This window comes from Cyclopterus lumpus, chromosome 22 (genome assembly GCF_009769545.1).
Source record: "Cyclopterus lumpus isolate fCycLum1 chromosome 22, fCycLum1.pri, whole genome shotgun sequence".
NCBI lineage: Eukaryota > Metazoa > Chordata > Actinopteri > Perciformes > Cyclopteridae > Cyclopterus > Cyclopterus lumpus.
Window position 1 is genome coordinate 13,670,639 of NC_046987.1, and position 18,168 is coordinate 13,688,806.

General features: G+C 41.7%; 1 protein-coding gene across 3 annotated transcripts; it reads right to left on the reverse strand.

The window, feature by feature from the left end:
- Positions 1–2,944: 2,944 nt before the first annotated feature.
- On the reverse strand, positions 2,945–15,030 carry e2f2 (E2F transcription factor 2). Of its 3 annotated transcripts, XM_034525128.1 has the most exons (8): positions 14,845–14,969; positions 14,156–14,587; positions 8,459–8,558; positions 6,686–6,905; positions 6,171–6,332; positions 5,907–6,021; positions 5,611–5,809; positions 2,945–4,909 (listed from the first exon to the last, which is right to left on the reverse strand). In XM_034525128.1, the coding sequence occupies exons 2-8, from the start codon at positions 14,429–14,431 to the stop codon at positions 4,641–4,643; spliced, it is 1,341 nt and encodes a 446-aa protein (XP_034381019.1). In that variant the 5' UTR covers positions 14,432–14,587; positions 14,845–14,969; the 3' UTR covers positions 2,945–4,640. The 3 variants fall into 3 exon arrangements, with proteins under 3 accessions (XP_034381019.1, XP_034381018.1, XP_034381020.1); XM_034525127.1 differs by having other exon boundaries at positions 14,156–15,030; XM_034525129.1 differs by having other exon boundaries at positions 5,611–5,806; positions 14,156–14,958.
- Positions 15,031–18,168: the final 3,138 nt, after the last annotated feature.

Below are 18,168 nucleotides of genomic sequence, written 5' to 3' on the forward strand. Positions count from 1 at the left end.
AAACGCTCTCTTCAACCTATTGAGCAGTATGAAAAAATGTCCGTTCTTGCAAGGAAGTGAGGGCACGCGACAAACTCCACAATGCAGAGCCAAATCAATAGGTTTGCTGACCCAGTTTACCAGGGCCTCAATCACTCATTGTTTCTGTTGCACGCGTGCATGTATGTGAGAGAACATCACGGAGGGAAAGAGGGAAAAGTGCTCCAGAAGAACTTTGCACATTGTACATGTCGTTGTGTAATGTAACACATGTCCAACATGTGTTTTTTTGCATGCTCATTAGCATGGATGTCTGGGCTGATGTAATGCAGAGAGAGGCTCGCTGTGTCCCAACAATACCCTCCTTCAGTTGCTTTGCGGCTGCTTGTAAAGAAGCAGAGCCTTTGTGCGTCTGCCAGCCTTCCAGCCCTGGTCCCATTGTAAAACTGAGCCAACCGGTCTGCTCAGGCAATGCTCTAACATAAGAAGAACACCAGGGCCAATGACAGGCAGGGAGGGGGAGGGAGAAAAAATTGGGAACCGACAGAAGAAAATTGTTTCGGAAGGTGGAGGGAGTGAGCGAGGGGGAGATGCACAGCACGGGAAGGAAGAGAAAAGGAGATAGATAGAAACTTCATTGTCTGAGTACACTAATGGAGTGGGCTTTCCCTCCTTGTCTCCACCTTTTCCTTCCTAATGCCACATAGCTATTCATTGCCATTTCCCATAGTCTTTACTTGTATCATCAAGTGCTTTCTTTCGTTTCTTCCTTCACACCACGGCTCACTTTGGCTGTGAGGAAGTGAGGTCCACCAAACACAGCTTCTCTCTTTCTCTGACGCACGCATGCTGCAGCACAGAGGTCGTAGCGGCATCTTCCAGTAAAGATTAAAGCTGCCAGGATTTCCTTGCTGCTTCCCAGCAGCCCAGTGGAGTTGCAGCCAATGGTCCTCTAGACTCCCCCCCCCAAAAAAATATCTCTCTCCACTGTTGACTCAGCTCCACAAGTCCTGCTATCAATTTACTACCCCTGTCAGGCCAGGAGGCCCAGGCTTACCGTAAAATACCCCCTCTTCTGGTCAACACGGATGACTGAAAATGGGAGGATTAGAGAGTTAGAGGGGTTTGATTCATTATACAACAGATTCCCGCTGGAATAAGCATATGATTCTCAACAATCAGATTCAAGAACCTGCACAACTGCACCATGAAGAACTACCGTGGAACAGCTCTGGTGCGAAAAGAGCTGCAACACTTTGTGACAGCTTCTGCTGAGAAAAAAACGGCGTCATCGCTGACTCAATTGACAGCATTATCAGTCTCAGCACAGTCATGCTCGTCTTCTGGGGCAACACACTGTACACTGAGCAGCAACCACACCCTCAGACAGACAACCTCTCCAACATCCATGCCTGTATGGCTAGAAAAAACATTTCCAGAACTGGTAACAGGCAGTCGAACTTGTTTGTGATTCATAATTCTGCGAGCAATATTATGTCAGAAAACACAACGTCACCGTCTCATTCAAAACTAACTCCCTTTGTCGTTAAACTATTACTCCAACCTATTTGAAACCAGTAATGTATATCCATTGATATCTGTTAATAAATGGATAACTACATTAATAAACTACTGATTTGATACCGAATAGGGTTTTAAAAAGTTTGAGTCAACACAATCAGCCACACGTTGTGCCAGAGTCAGTTCCAGGCTTCCAGCAGCTCTAAATAAGCCTGCGTTTGGCCTTAAACACACCAACCATAGTCATAAATTGCTCCCTCCCATAATGAAAATAATACTACCATTATGTGTTCCTTTAGCAGCTGTGGCTCTAAACAACCACAGGCTCATTGATGAGCTGTCACTTGCCAGCACACAAAGAAGGTTTTCAGTTTTTTTGGGGGAAAAATTATTGTCACAGCAATTGTTCCCAAAGTGCAATGTGACCGAGCAGCGGTTGTCTTCTGTTTAGAGAGCATGCGAACCACACGGGCAAAAGGCAATGCACGTGGACGTGGTGTCGAACATTTCAGTTTATCACCTCTTGTTAAACACCATGTGCAACATCTGTTAATAGACCCGTAGTGCTAATAGACACCTGATGTTGGTTCAGAAGCGAGTTCGCGGAAATCTGGCGCACGAGGAGAAAAAAAAGGCTTGTACAAGCGCAGCTTTGTTTGCTTCTCACTTGAGCTGTGTTAGGCTTTTGTTTCCTGCTTTCATACACTTTATTTTGCTGTAGTTCTTTGGGTCGTAGACTTAAGGATTCTATATGAAATGATTTCAGGGAAGAACTATGATAGCATACTGAGCAAATTCTTCCAGAGAATTTGGTAAAGCTAATTTGGGCAGCCAGCGAGGATTGTGTCCGCCTAATATTATTTGAAATATTTGACAAAAATGTTCAAATCTATAGATTCTATTTCTTCTTGAGATTTATAAGTACAATTTTTTGATGTCTTTCCTTGCAAATGTATTTCCCCCCAGAATGCATTGGCACTATCCATACTAACCCAGTGACCCACTGAACTTTGACCTCCTGAGTGCCCGTCCTCTTTTGTGAGCGTGTTTTCAAAGCAACCAACTAACAAAGGATGATGGGTGTTTTTTGTCTACCTGTCTGAATGTGTTTATAGCTCTTATGGTCTTATTGTCGTTCTTCATGTCAACTGATTCTCTCTCCTCTGGAAATGTCACCTCTTATTAGGTCCATGTCCTCACTGGTTTGAGAGAGTAGTCTTTGATTTGACCCCCTGGGTTCTTACTATGCATCTTGAAGACAAAATCCCTTATTATAATGAATTTTACAGCAAGTCAGGTCATATTAAGGAATACATTGTTATAGACTTGGTGGGAGAAAAAAGGATAGCAACGATGTGTGAAGTTGAATTCTGCATTGACTTTGCTATGAAGAAAAGGTTCCTGAGATGACGAGTACAGTAAAAATGGAGGACAGTTCCAAGTGTAAACTATGGCTTCAGTATTTATTTAATCATTTCAAACAGACCACACAATATTACAAAATATTAAGTGCCGCATGTCATACAAGAACAGTTTAGTCTTCTGTAAAAAAGACTTTAAAAAAATTCAGAAAAAAATAGGTATAAATACAAAACAAATTATGTACAAATACCATAAAAATAATGCTCATTGAAAATAATAATAATAATAATAATAAACCTAAAAATTCTGAATTCACATTCTCTAATCTACATTGTAAAATCTCACACACAAACACACCATGACACCAATTTCCCAAGCTGTCAAATACACACACAAACACACATTTTCAAGTTTCGTTAGGACAGGACAGTTAGCTTATCTCCGCAGTGTAGAGGGAAAGCCAAAAATACATCAGTATGAAATTCAAATTTCCAAATGTCTAGAACGCTTCGAAAAATAAAGATACAAGTCGCAGCTACTCTGACTTTGTCTTTGACATTTAAAAGGGTTGCACCACCGCATGTGGGGAAGCATTCATGGGCTTGACATTTTAACAGTAAAAGGTACAAATACCTTTTTGTTTCTGTTGCTGCTAGATCAACAGACTTCATTCATTTTTGAACCAGAGAAAAAACTAATCTATACTCTAAGTAAACATTAATTACATCAATTAACCCCCACATCTGCAACACAGATGCTGCATTTAATTTATTTTGGTTATTTCCTCAGAAATACAATAGTAGTTTCACACCACTGAATCAAACAATTTAAATCAAAATGAGCAAACTCTTATCCATAAAGGAGCACCTGGATTCAAAATAAAGCTGCCAAAACAACAAGAGCGACTCTCTTGCTCAGTCAGAGTGTGTGTGTGTGTGTGTGTGTGTGTGTGTGTGTGTGTTAACAAAGTACTTATTATGAGTCATTAACTCTGGATCTGGGTCCACTTTCTGGTGTCAGAAGCTACCTTTCACATGTTGGCACACAATGCAGAACCAAACAGGTGCAAGGCCTGACAAAAAGCTCAAGGCAGGAAAGAGAAAACCTTATCAGACAGAAGCAACATGAGCAAAAAACATGAGCTCAAAATCAGATTTCACACGAAACTGTACTGAAGCTGGAGATGCTTAAGCTTAATTTGGTCAGTGTTGAAGACAGGTACGGTCTTAAAAACCCACCCTGTGAGTTCTTGATGGGCTTTAGTTTACACTAATTCCAGTGATTGAATCTTGTAAAGCTGCACGGCAGTTAAAGCTGACATAATACAAGGCTGCCCCCTGTGGGCCAAAGAGTGGCACAACATATTTAGACTTTGGAAACAAGAAAGAAAACAATTCCTGAGTTGTCACACTGAACCCAATGCAACAGATTGTGTTGCTTGGGGATGTGATATGCACAATAACTACTGTGTTTGTAAGAGTTATTACATGTTTTCTGTTTGTAGCGCAATCTGAAAATGTGAATGATCAAAAACAGTGCCTGCTTTTTAAACACCAACCTTCCAGTACCATCAGTGTTATGTACAAATTATTTTTACTTTGTTACAATAAAACAAGGGGGGGGGAGAATCCTCCTTTGAAATCATTAACATTAAAACAGGCATGGTAAAAACTAAGAGTTATGGCTTTATAGTGTATTATTTCCTACCTCGAGATGGCATTGAATTAAATATTTACCCCCATAATCTCCCCAAATGTCCTCCTGCCCACATCTACACCTCAGCTCTTCAACAGTTCTCCAAGATCATAGGTGTCGAAGAAATCTGACACTCCCTCACTATCCTCCAGGCTCCAAAGGTAATCGTCGTGGTCCAAAGGTGGAGAGAAACTGACAAAGGGGGTGTTGGGGTCTGAGGCAAAAGAGGTACAAGGCAGTTGGTCCTCTGTCATCTGGAGCAGGCTGGGGGGCAAACCCAGCAGACCCTCGACATCCAGCAGAGTGGAGGCTGCAGCAGAGGAGGTGGCTTCAGCTGCTGTAGATATGTTAACTGTGATTAAGAAAAGGACAAAGCACAAGTTCATATTGTTTGCCTGCCATGTCTCTTGAATGTTTAAACGTTGTTATTATTATCAACATATTTGAGTTTAGTTGCATTGTTATCCTACTACAAGTTATATTTTTCAACGTTAGCCTTGTGATTTGCATACATTTGTATTCATACTTGTAGTAAGTTAGTCATTTTAGCAATTTATTCAAATTTTATTTGGTTCAATTGTTGTTTTAATTATTTCCATATTAAATTACATTATAATGAATATTGTTTTTTAACTAATATTTACTGCTTTGGCATTTTAAACTGCACTAAAGTGTATCATTGATGGAGAATGAAAGGAAGAGGAATACTTTTTAATCCAAGTATTCCTCTTCCTTGTCAAAACCCGATTCACTGGACTGCACAGATTCAGGAGCGTTAAAAATCTTGTTGTAACCATCAGATTAACTGTTGTGCTTCAAAAAAGAGTTACGTGACCGTGTAGTGTTGTGACTTTAAACAGAGCCACCCTAGCTACAGCTGACTGCTTCCAAAAAGCTAAGTAGCTCTCCATGACCAGCGCATAGTTGCAATCAGGGCTTTACACACAACTTATTGTCAGAATAAAGGGACCCATCAACCAATTAGCTCCCAGTGAGAGTATTAAGTCTGAATCCTACTGTACTGGACATGAAGCCACAGAAAACCCAGCTTACATTCAGCAGACTCCTCTTTGATGCAGTAGTTCGGCGGCGCCATTGTGGTTGCAGTTGGAGGGCCGAGGGGTTGAGGGAACTCCTTTTTAGGGGTGACAGCGCTCTTAACTGGGCTGGCATCTTCAAGACCCTCCTCTGGACACAGGTAGACTTCAATGGGGCCATTCTTACTTTTTAAATAGATCTGTAATGATCCCTGCTATAAGGAGAACAATAGAAAAAAGACACTCAGAATTACATTGCATGTATTTGTCTTATGGAGAGTTTTCATTTCAGTTGAAATCCTGTGTTCTCACCCCAGCCGTGTCTGGCACTTCCAGTTTGGTGTCAGCGGGGGCCTTGACGGCAATGACTGTCTGGTCTCGGAGAGTGCCGATGGAGCGAATGTCCTGATATGTCACATAGCCTAACGTACAGTGTGTGGTCAAGGGGGACAACGGCTGCAGAAATGAAGTGGCTATTTGCACGTGTCACCAGACCCAGAAGACAACCAGACAATGATGTTTATCTTTCACAGACCAACTAACAAACAAGCAAACACAACTGGATGGAAAGGATATCTCTTATTGTCTTCATATTCGGTGAGTTGTTTGAGCTGTGCGGTGCTGGAGTGGATCAGTTCATCCAGAGATCTTTCTACTCTCTCCAGTTCTCCAAGTTCTTTCCTCAGGGAGCAAGCCTTCTCTCCTCCCCCTGCGCCACCCTCAAATACGTCTCCAACCCTACAAAGACACACATGAACATATTTTAAAAATCAATGTGTGAGGATCTGATTGCAGTAGAAACTGTAGCTGTCATTACTCAAAAACACACATTGTAATAGACAATATCAGTAGAGTGGAGGTTGTTTAATGTTGTCTAGATCTGTTGCAGGGTCCCCAACCAGCCATTAGAGGGCAGATGAGCAAAGTGTAAGAATGAATAAATCTGAGTTGTAGCAACACACAACAGTTTTTCAATAAACACAACCTTTTGACTTGTATTTTAATTTGTCAGGTGTTGATTTAAGTTGCAGTGTCTGTCCATGGAGCGGATTGTATATCTAAACTGTTCAAATACCTCCACTGGTACTTACAGCCACTGGATGTTGTTCTTGGACTTCTTTCGGATAAGCTGGACTCCCTCCAGGACATTGGTGATGTCATAGATGCGCCTCTTCTGGACCTCCAGAACCTCAGTGGCCCAGTTGAGGTCAAGAACTCCATCAGGAGACTCCGCGATCAGACCCACAAATTTCTTGGTCAGCAGGCCCAAGGACGTGTCGTACCGTGTCCGCTCGCCTGGAGACTTTGGAGCTGAGGGCAAAGATACAGACAAAGGCGCATGAGGAGGGGAACAGTAAGACCTAAAAGCAGCAATAATTGACAAAGATACATAGATATTTAACAGGAAAAGTAAGCAATCGTGAAAGTAAGTCAGAACAAAGAATATTTAAATTGAAATTCAATAGATCTATTTACACAAAATATTTTAGTGAAGGAATGTAAAATGTTTTAAAATCCCACAGCTGTTGCCTCACAAAAATGTAAAAGGTATAAGAAGATAAATCAGAATCAGAACTTTTTATTGCCAAGTATGTTTTCACATACAAGGAATTTGTCACGGCTGGCGGTGCAATAACATTAACAACAATCAACACAGTGCAAGAATTAAGAATATATAATATAAAATAAAGTGCACAGACAGGCAGGTAACAGTACTTTAAACAGTGTAAGTAAGTATAGGTTTAAAGTGAAGAGTTACGTGTATTTACAGTGAAGAATTAAGTGATGTGCAGCAGAGTAAACATAATAAAGGTGCAAACCGTTCATCATACGAGTCAATTAAAATCTTAATTCTTGTGTGAATGCGACTCATGTAGCATTCTGTGTTTATGATGCTATTCATTGATTGTACACCATTTCCCCACCAGACACCACATCACAGAAGCACATGTCTTTAAATGTATTGCACATGGTATTTGAAACAGACAGACTCATGTATTGATGCAACTGTCTGCTCTGTGTAGTTCTAATCTGGCCTTGTCTTCCACATGTTGACCATTTATGTGTGTGCGAAACTTACATCCCAAACACATTTAAATCTGTTATTGGTTTAATAATTTGACTTTTTGATTGCTTTTCTCCTGGACTGGTCTGAAGAGTTGGGGCTCCGTTTTAAGCCTCTGTGACCTTGTCCCCCATAGAACTACTTTGTCTACTTCCCTCCTTTGGACTATTGTAAATAACTGTAATTAGACAACTTCCTGAGACTTCCCTCTTTGTTCTTACAGTCCTTTATATAGCTTGTATTAGTATTTTAATTAGACTCTACTGTTGACCTATAGGGCTGGACGATATGAAGAAAATCAAATATCACAACATGACTCTGATATCGATATTGTGCCAATATTGTAGGGTTGACCACTGATGCTTTTACAGAACATTTACTATATATTTTTTTGTAAATAATCAGCAGTATCGTGGATATAATGACTAAGTTGGGTAAACGCAAATATTAGAACAGCTAGAAAAGTCGAGCAAGTTCAGAAAATCCCACATTTAGCCACTTTAAATAATCCTTCTACTGTAATGCAACCTTTCAAACCGGCAAAAGATAACAACGTATGCTTTTTTTGTTTCAGCGTTCCGAGTGTGCCTCCTGCTGGAGGTCGGGGCTCTCTTTGAACGCTCTCTCCCTATTTGTACTGTCAACTCGATTTGACTTGAATAGAAGCACGACAGAGATGTTGCCACCGCAGATTCCACTACTCACATTGGTGCAGCTCAAGTATCGACGCACAAAACCCACTGCGTTACACTCCTCTCTCACATCCATCTACCCTCTGATCTGTCGTTAGTGTACTCACTCCTTGGACTTGGTATCCTGGCTGTAATGCTGCCTTTGCCTTTTGGTGTGCGGAACTCTGGAAGGTAAAGAGGGTCCTCTAGATCCAGCTTCCTTTTAGCCTGGAGAGGAAAGAGTTGATGTTCATTAGTACAAATACAAATATGAGAGCAAAGAGGGAGTTTCTTATGCAGCATTCACTATGATCTAATCATTCTGTCATTATAAGAATATATAGAGTGAATATATTCCCCATTTGAATTGTTCCCTTCATTATGGTCTGCTGGAAACAAACTTTCATCCTACTTGACAAATTATATCATGAGAATGAAGTGTGTGAGGCACGTCCTGCCAATCCATGAAACAATGACATCAATGCTGGCAAAAGTGCCAAATGGGGGGTTGTTGAAAAGTGTCGTAAATGTGCCAACAGCCCTCAAGGGCAGGAACAAAAGCACCCCCGTCACACTTTCCCAAGCACTTCAGGAGGGGTGTGTGTGCGTGTGCGTGTGTTTGTTTGTGGGGGGAAAGGGGGTGAACGTCCCACTGCCTGCAAAATAAAATGAAATCCCTGGAATTACTCAAGGACTTCTCCTCCCCCTCTCAAACCTCCCTACGTTTCCTCCACAGCTTAGCGCACAGGCTCTCCACACACACACACATGATTACTTCACTATCACCACAATGCATCATACAGTAAGACTTGCAGCTTCAATCTAAAGCGCGCACACACACACACACCCTTTGGACCACAATATAATATCTTCACGTGAACACTATTTTTTCAATGACCTACATAGGCCCAATGTAACAAAAGTGAAAGTCACATGAACCCAGTCTCCCTCACAGGATTGAGAAATGACCAACTGTCTTAAAAATGACACGTTGCACAATGAGGCCACAACCTAACACGCAGAATAACTGCCAGTTAATCGTTAATTCCAAAACCGTGGACGAGTGGATTCGCAGTCAACCTGCATTCATTCGTCACACTTTGCTGATTTATCGAACCAGGAATGGGATTTTAGTGAGGCATTACTGAGGCTCCTGGGTAATTGGCCGCATCTGGTTCGGATCTCACCTCAGTCATCTATAATTGTGTCCTCTCTTATTCTTTCAGCTCTGTATAGTCTCACAAACTCGTCTTTCCTCCGACACTCCTCACAAATACATGGCAACCGTCACCCTCTTTTTTGTCACTGCAGTGCTTTTGCTAATAGGTTTTAGGCAAAGGACTTTTTCAGAGACAGAAAAAGTGCTGAATGGACGTAACCATGTGTGCATGTGCCTGTGCGAGTGTGTGGATAATGAAGGGTGCTATTGTCCCAGTGTGCTCCCTGACACTTCCACCTGTTGACTGGTGACATCTGGAGCCGCACAGCAAGTGTATGTGCTACTGGCGGGGCGGCTTTTAATCCTCACAGCATACATAACTTCAGTAGGACAGAGAGACACACAGGTCAGGGCAGTGACTCTGAACAAAACTGTGACTGTTAGCTTTTATTTATGGGATTAAAAGCTGGGTTCTTGTTGGCTCAGAGTCCTGACAGTAGCTGCCAAACAGCAGGGGTCACAGAGAAGAATCAGATACTGCGTGGAGTGTCTACAGCAGTCTGTGTCAGCTGTAGGTAAACAGAGAGAAGATCTGTCTGGTTTTACTTGATTGTCAGCCCCAGTGTAAGTAATGAATAGAAGGAGCAGCCTTGACATGGACTTCCATGAGCTAAATGTACAGATCAAGGTGCACCGTGTCTACAGTTTTCAGGCTTGGTAGGTATATAATTGGAAAGTCGCAGCCACAGGCACGATGATGATTTATGTTGTTGTCAGTTTGTCTATGAATTTTATTTCCATTTTTATTTTGAGATTTTGTTATTTTAGGCTGCCTTAAAAACATCTGGCCAGGGACAGCAGATGGAAATTAGCCTCTCTGGCTAACTCTGGCTCACTTACAGTCCAACTGTTGATTGGTGTGCATTGTCCCTGCAAAATAAATGAATAAATAAATAAATAAATGTGCTGTATGAGGGGAACCAACGGTTTTACCCTGCAGCTGTAAGCGCTTGGGTGCTCCCTTTTTCGCATGAAGGATTTCTCTGGTGAGTCATCCATATTACGCAAACACTATTTTGTGTCATAGAAATACCGGCTGGTTGGATCTAAAGGTTAGCGCACATGAAAGAGTAAAGCTGGGCATTATGGGCATCGCAATTATTATAGTTAGCATGTGCAGCAAGCAGCTATTTTTTGGTCAGTGGCTGTGAGAGGAATTGGAAAAGGCCTGTGCCAAATACACTCCCATTAGCTCTTTATCTCCAAGACTTGCCTGCCAAGTTACACCCAATGCAGCGCACGTGGCTTCTTCTGTTCGCTCTACATTCTTTGGCTGATTCCTGTCGCTGCTGTGGTGGAATCTCCAGAGTGGAGTTTCACACACAAATTGTCCATCACGTGAATAACTTCTGCAGTTGGGCCTCTCTTCAAACCAACAGACCTGGTCTGTCAGGCCGCATAGGACTCAAATTCCATCCGAGCCAAGGGCAAGTTACAGGATGCCTGCTCATATTTACTCCTCTGTACACAAAGCCCTCACTACCTCACCCTGGGAAAGTCAAAAGAAAAACCGTGCCTATATTGCTGATTGTCAACGTGGCTCTCAAGAGGTCAAAGAGGAGGGTGGATCTGCCCATTTGGGTTGGTGGTGGAAAAGCCGGCTGCTTTGAAATGCAAAACCCCCCATATTGAGGACAACTTGCTCCAGGGCCATCGCTGGCCTGGGGCCAGGGTGAAACAAGGTGAATGAGAGGGAAGAGAGAGAAGCAGAGAGATTTTGGTTGAGTGCATAAAGTTTGCTATATGGACAATGTCCCACCCGAGTGTCAACAGTCTGAATGGGGGGCTCACCAAAGGGGCTCCAGGAACAATCTCTGGTGATGCAAGACGACACTGGAAATTATATGAAAGAAGTTTGTTTTGCCAAAAAGCGACAGAAAGAGTAATCCATAGAGCTGATATCAATGCTGATGCAGTTTCTTTGGCAGATTGCGCACATTCCGTGAAAGTCAGGGAATGCCACATGCAACATAAGCAGGGAATAAATGGGACATTGTTTCTGGTGGACGTTTGGTCGGAGTAAATGTGGCTTTTTGCATCTGAAACAGACAAATTCATTCATCTGTTTGCTTAGAGGACGAGATTTGACAGAAAGCAGCTGTCATAGACAGAAAGGGCTTCCGTGGACTTTGGTTGGAGGCCTGGATCCTGTAACACATTTACATCTCCTTCAATCCAAAAGGAAAGAGTGACACGACATTATCAATAGTATACACACCCTAGTTAAAAGTCTCATGACAATCACTGATTCACTGCCTTTCACTACAGTCGGCATAATTAATAAGAAAAGCTCAACTAAAGCTAAAAGAGTCAAACATGAACTTTTTTTCAGGGTTTTCAACCGCATATAACCCACAAGAAAGCTTTAAAGTGTGGGAATATCCAGTACTTTGACAAACTCTTACTGGTTCTCATGCTGAGCTGAGCTGAAAATACAGTTGTCACTGTAGTACTGCTTAAGCTGAAGGAAGTGCGCTATACATAAAGAAGCAACACTTCCTGTAAACACAAGACACATGACTGAACATGAAATGAAGCTGCTGTGTCTGCAAGCACCTAAAGAGGACACTCAATAATCACTACGATCTTCAAGTTCACTGACGACCCTGAAATAGTTTATTTATTTGTCCCTTTAAAAATCATCAATTACAGCATCCTTGCATCTATTGTTTTGTCATGTGCTGCTAATGTAAAGTAACGCATTATTAAAAAAACATTTGTGAACAGGTTATATGAAACCAGATCATGTATTTTTAGTCCTCGCCAGCTGCTGCAGTGATGCTCTGGAGCTGAAAACATAAACTCACCTCAACTTGGAAACCTAAATGTTGTGAGGCAGGTTAGAAGGAATGAAACAACTTCAATATCCTTCCTTTATAAAAGGGAACCAAATGGAATTACTTTAGTTGTGTTTATTTAGTAGAACAAGATACAAGGCCATCACCTACTCACAGCCTCATGTGTTCTTTAGACTTTATGGTGCTTTTCCCCTAGAACTCAAGGTTTATCTAATATACTGAAATGTACGCAGGGAGTTTCATAATCACGGGACTCTTGAAACCTGCTGTGCAGTCTCAAAAGTGCATCACTCCACTTTAACTCAATTGTGGTAATCTGTAATAACTAAAGAATGCAGACAAAACTCATTCAAACGCATGTATGTGTATTGTATTTGCGGCAGAGTGACAGAATGGACAACACCCATTATCAGTGAGAAAAACACAAGTCTGGCTCTCTATCAGCTGCACGCCACCATCTGCTGATGATTGCCTTGTATCATATGTGTAATAAACCCTATCAACCCACATCAAACACTCTATATTAGCGTGGGCAAGTTAGAGGCAAACTATCTGTCACATGAACAGGTCTCAATGCTGGATTAAACAGGGAAATACACATTTCCAAGTCAGCAAACAACATGGTGACTTCTAACTTTTGATATGTACAAATCACCCCAAAATACAGACTTGAACTGTAATTATGTTCACCGTTGCATATGATAAGCCAGGTGGTAGCCTATTCCTCACTTTACTTATGTCCACCTAATCCTCTTGAAGGACCTATTAGTAAACACAGGCTTCAAGGGCAAAAGGTTAACATGAGATTGGAAGACCCTGGCCTACCCCTTTAGCCTTCCCACAACTCACTAACTCTAAAAGACAGCCTGGTTGGCTGGCTAGAGAGAGGAGACCAAATATAACAAGCTCCAGCAGCTGTGAAGCACTAACACGTTGCCGAGTGTGATCCAATCCTCTGAGATCATAAAGCTTTTCAATTATCTCATTAAGGAACAGGAAGCGTACTGTTTACGCCGCTCAATTTGTACAGGAACAAATCACGCAGTCCAGAATGATGGTTAGTGTTTCTAAGATAAGCAGGAAATCCCACCAGTTGTGCGGTCACGACCTCTGACCTCCACCGTCTTCCGACAGTGATGTGAACAGGTTGCACAGCTCCCGCATTGCCTCAATGACAGGTGCAGTCGGAGCAGCTGTCACGTGGATGTAATCACAAAAGAAGCTGCCCAAATGCAAGTGTTACTCACGACTTAGGAACACGTCTTGTCAAAGTAGAGCTGGTTTTAAGTTCACACTGGTTAAAAGAACAGTAAAATGCTGCGTTTACATTATTGTCTGCCACCAGCACGGTCATTAATTGTGTAAAAACTGCCCCTGCCACCTCCCACTGTGGAGGCCACTTCTTTTCATAAGCAAGGGGCCCCCTAACACTATCAACGATACCCCCCCCCCCCCCCCCCCCCCCCCTCCCCACCACCACCAAACACACAGCCTCTGGTCGTGTCTAGCTCCAGCTGGCCTGCGGGAAAAGATGTCACACTTAACATGGCAGGCAAAAGGGACCCTTCACCATTCATGCACATCCAGCAGCAGTCACAGTGGCCCCTCTGTGGCTTATCACGTCAAAACATATTTGAACGTGCTCCAAACGCTGCTACACATGCATGCATCCCAATAGGAACCCATAATTAGTCCGCCCACACACACACACACCCCCTCACACTGGACACACTTTGTATTATAGTTTGTTAGAAAATGTGCATTTGTGATGCCCGCTTGTTTTGTAGTGTGTGTGTTAGATTATGTACCGGCAGTCGCCCGGAGGATGATCTGATGGGTTTAGCCTCTGGTCCGTGGGGGGTTGAATACAGGCTGTTGGCTCTTTGTTCGGCCGCCGCGGTGTTGCAGATCTGGGTGAAATAGCCTGCCGGTACCGTGCTCATCGGCGGGCTGGACAGCCCGGTGCTGAAGAACTCGGTCTTCACTCCTCCGGTGGACAACACCTTTATCTTCTGCTGAGGGCATGACAGCCCAGCGACTGGCCGACCCGATGCCGGAGAGACGCCTTTCGGCATCCGCATCATTTTTGCCGAGTAAACTCAATTCAACCGGATTGGTCAAGCTGGTCGCTAAACACAGCGATCGATGCTCCGCTCCGTCGATGCCCCGTTACAGCAAGCTGCTGCTGCTGCTATCGGCTTTGTGTGAATATGTGTCTCTGCCCTGCGAATGTTACTTCACTTACGTAAAGAAAAGAAAAATAATTCAGGGGCCACTCACACCGCTGAGATCCATCTATTAAATGCAAAACGCATGGGACGAACGGACAATTCAGCTGTATTTTCTAATAATATGACTCCGTAAATTACGGCGGACTAGCCGGTGTTGTTATCCTTTGTCCCGTCACAGAGTGCAGAGGAAGCTCTACAGGTTACAACAACTGCCGGTTAAATATATATATCATATATTTACAATAGAGTATCTTAAAGTCCAGTACCAGAAGGCTTCCGCGTCTCATTGAGATCAGCTTCCTCCGTGAGATAAACAGGTTAACGTGAAGCAGGATCCGACCCGGTGTGTGTGGCTCTTGTAGTTCCGTTCCGTTCCGTTCCGTTCCGTTCCGTTCCAGACAACAGGAGCTGAGGAACAACTGCTTCTTTTTTTTTTTTTAGCGCCAAACTTCGTCCCGCGAAATTTGGATCTCCCGCGGTTGTAGCTCGCCTCTGATTGGCTGAAGGCACGTTCGGCTTGTCGTATTTGCATAAAACAGTTGTTCGCGGACGGGGCTGAACTTCTTAAAGGGACAGTACCGTAATTGCGCGACGCGACGTTCTTTTTTATCTTCCAGTCTGGAGTTGGAGACAATGACCACTTATTATGTTTTAATCGAATGAGGCCGGTCTATGTGATCAGACGGTATGGTATATGAGAAGAGGGTTGTTACTTTGTTGTTACACAACATTGTGTGGTTATCACAGGCCATGATAGGCATTGGCCCATCATTTACTCATATATTGCATCATATTAAGGCCTCAATTCAATTTATAAAAGGATACATTGCTGGAGTATAATGTACATAAGATTTTGAAATTCCTATTTTAAAATGTCACTGTGATTTTTTAAACTGTAACTTGATATACATAACAAATATAGCCTCTCTGAAGAAATGGGGTAATCAGACACAGTGCATTTCAAATATTGGGGAGCTAACTAACCTACTAACCTACGTAGCTTCGGAGACACTCCATTTGAAATGAAAGGGAAATGTTGCATGATAAATAATATGTTACTATGTATGAAAATGATATTAATGGGTAATTTCTATAATAATTCTATAATAATCTAGTATAATTGCGCATGGAAACCCATATCGCCTTTATGAAAGTATATTGGCCTGGTGCAAGGTGTTGCTGGGAATGGTTTGTAGATAATAATTGGATTCATTCAGTAACACTCTTGCTTATTGGCTCAGAGGAGATATTGAAAGAAAACAACCCCTCCCCCACCCACAGCCATCAGACCCAAGCCATATGACTTGACCCCCATTGGCCAAGGCAAAGCAGACTCCCATCCAAAGCAAGTCCTATTGTCAGGCTTCATTTCATCATAATTTCAAATAATTCAAATCACATAATGGTCTGAAAGCACCAAATTACTTACAGGCCTTTGGTGTCTGTAGCTCGTGTTGTTTTGAATCTTAGGAGTTTCTAAATGTGTCTGAATTTGAGGTGCAATTGGTATGTTGATCAAAAAAACTTGAATGGTTCATGGGATCGATTTCAATAGAAGCACAACAAGTTGAACACTGCAATGTTTTTGTCTTTTATGTCTCCCTTTGTGCCAATATATACTTTACAGGTTTTGCAGTAGTAGTGAAACTCCACACTGTCCGAGTTGTTTTGAAAGACCTTGTTGAACAAATATTTTGATCTTGGTAGCACCTCAAACAGAGTATTTATGAGTTTTAATAAATCATCAAGTTGTGTCCCTGTTATACTGTGCCTTGCTGCATGACTCATTATCATGATCAGTGTTTCAGCCTTCGTTGACATTAGCATTGAGTCCATGTCTTTGTCAAAACCTGTCTCTCTCATCTTCTCCAAGATCTTCCAGATCTGAATCAAATCCATAAACACTGCCTTCAGGTGAGGAAGCCACATATCTTGGTTGCAGCTCAGAAGTTAGGAGAAAGTGACCAGATGAAGTAGCTACAAAACAAAAATGATGAAAAAATGCACATAAGTGCATTTGAAGGAATTGGAGGATAGAAGTGAGGTTGTAGACTGCAACAAAACTGAACATCCCTCACCGTCCCCTTTCAAACATATTGGAGTATGGTGGAGTCATGGTGGCTGCACAAATGGTAATGCTAAGTAAAAACGTTTATATAAGTCGGTACATTTTTTATTAACCCATTCATGTGGCAAATGTACAATACGAGGCATCATTTCAAACCAGCCCCTTCACCGTCCCCCACACACACTAAGTTAGCGCAACTCAAATGGGATTAGACAGGCTGTTTTCATGGACACATGAAGGATTTAGAGATTTGGTTTATGTAATAAACATACGTCGTATACCTGAGAAAATGTTACATGTGTTGATTGCATGTAAACATATAGCAGGTGCTGCTTTTACTTGCATGCAGTGTCATTTCCAGAGTCAAGAGAGGAAATTGGGCATGAGCTGTCAGCTGGCAAGCGGGTCGGTGTGAGACTGCTGAAGGAGACTTCGCCGGCCCCGCCTCCGTCGGAGAAAAGTGATGCCAAAGCAATGCATGTCGGTTCACTTCCCAATATCAACTAATACATTGTTAACGGTGTAAAATGGATACATGTCCTCTCCAACATATAAGTAAAGTGTCTGTGTGGAAATGATTGCCATATGGCCATATATATATATATATATATATATATATATATATATATATATATATAGTTATATATAGTTATATATACATATATAAGTATATAAGTATATATGTATATATATATATGTGTGTATATATACTTATATATAACTATATATGTATATATAACTATATATACCTATATATAGTTATATATATATAAACAACTCTCTCTCTATATATATATAGATCAATATATATAGATATATGATATATATCTCTCTCTATATGTGTGTGTATATATATATGTATATTTACGTATATATATATATGGTCACATATATATATGTGTGTATATAAATATATATATGTGTGTATATATAGATATATATGTGTGTATATATATGTATATATAACTATATATATATATATTTATACTTAGATATAACTATATATATTACATATATATAAGTGTATATATAAAAGAAAGTGTGTGTGTATATATATACGTAGTTACTTATAAATATATATAGTCTTGTGGGTGAGACATTTGTTGACATGATATTGCAACATTAAACAGAGACTGGAAATACTGACAGATTTGTAATTGTACATCCACATAGTGCAACTTAAATCCCCCCCCCCCCCCCCCCCCCCCCCCCCCCCCCCCCCCCCCCCCCCCCCCCCCCCCCCCCCCCCCCCCCCCCCATGCACCCTCTGTTCCTTCCTCTTTCATATGCAACTACGAGATATAGTACAATGCATTTGAGATGGTGCATTGTCCACAATGATCGTTTTTCTGATTTTTAAATATATATTGTAAAAATATTAATAAAATGATAAGGGAACTTTTCCCCCTGTTTTTTAGGAGAGCTTCATTACACTATTACTTGTCATGGAATGCTGTTTTCTAAACTCCATCTCGTGTAATGTGTAGTAATGTGTCATGTATGGTTTGAAACCCCCACACTA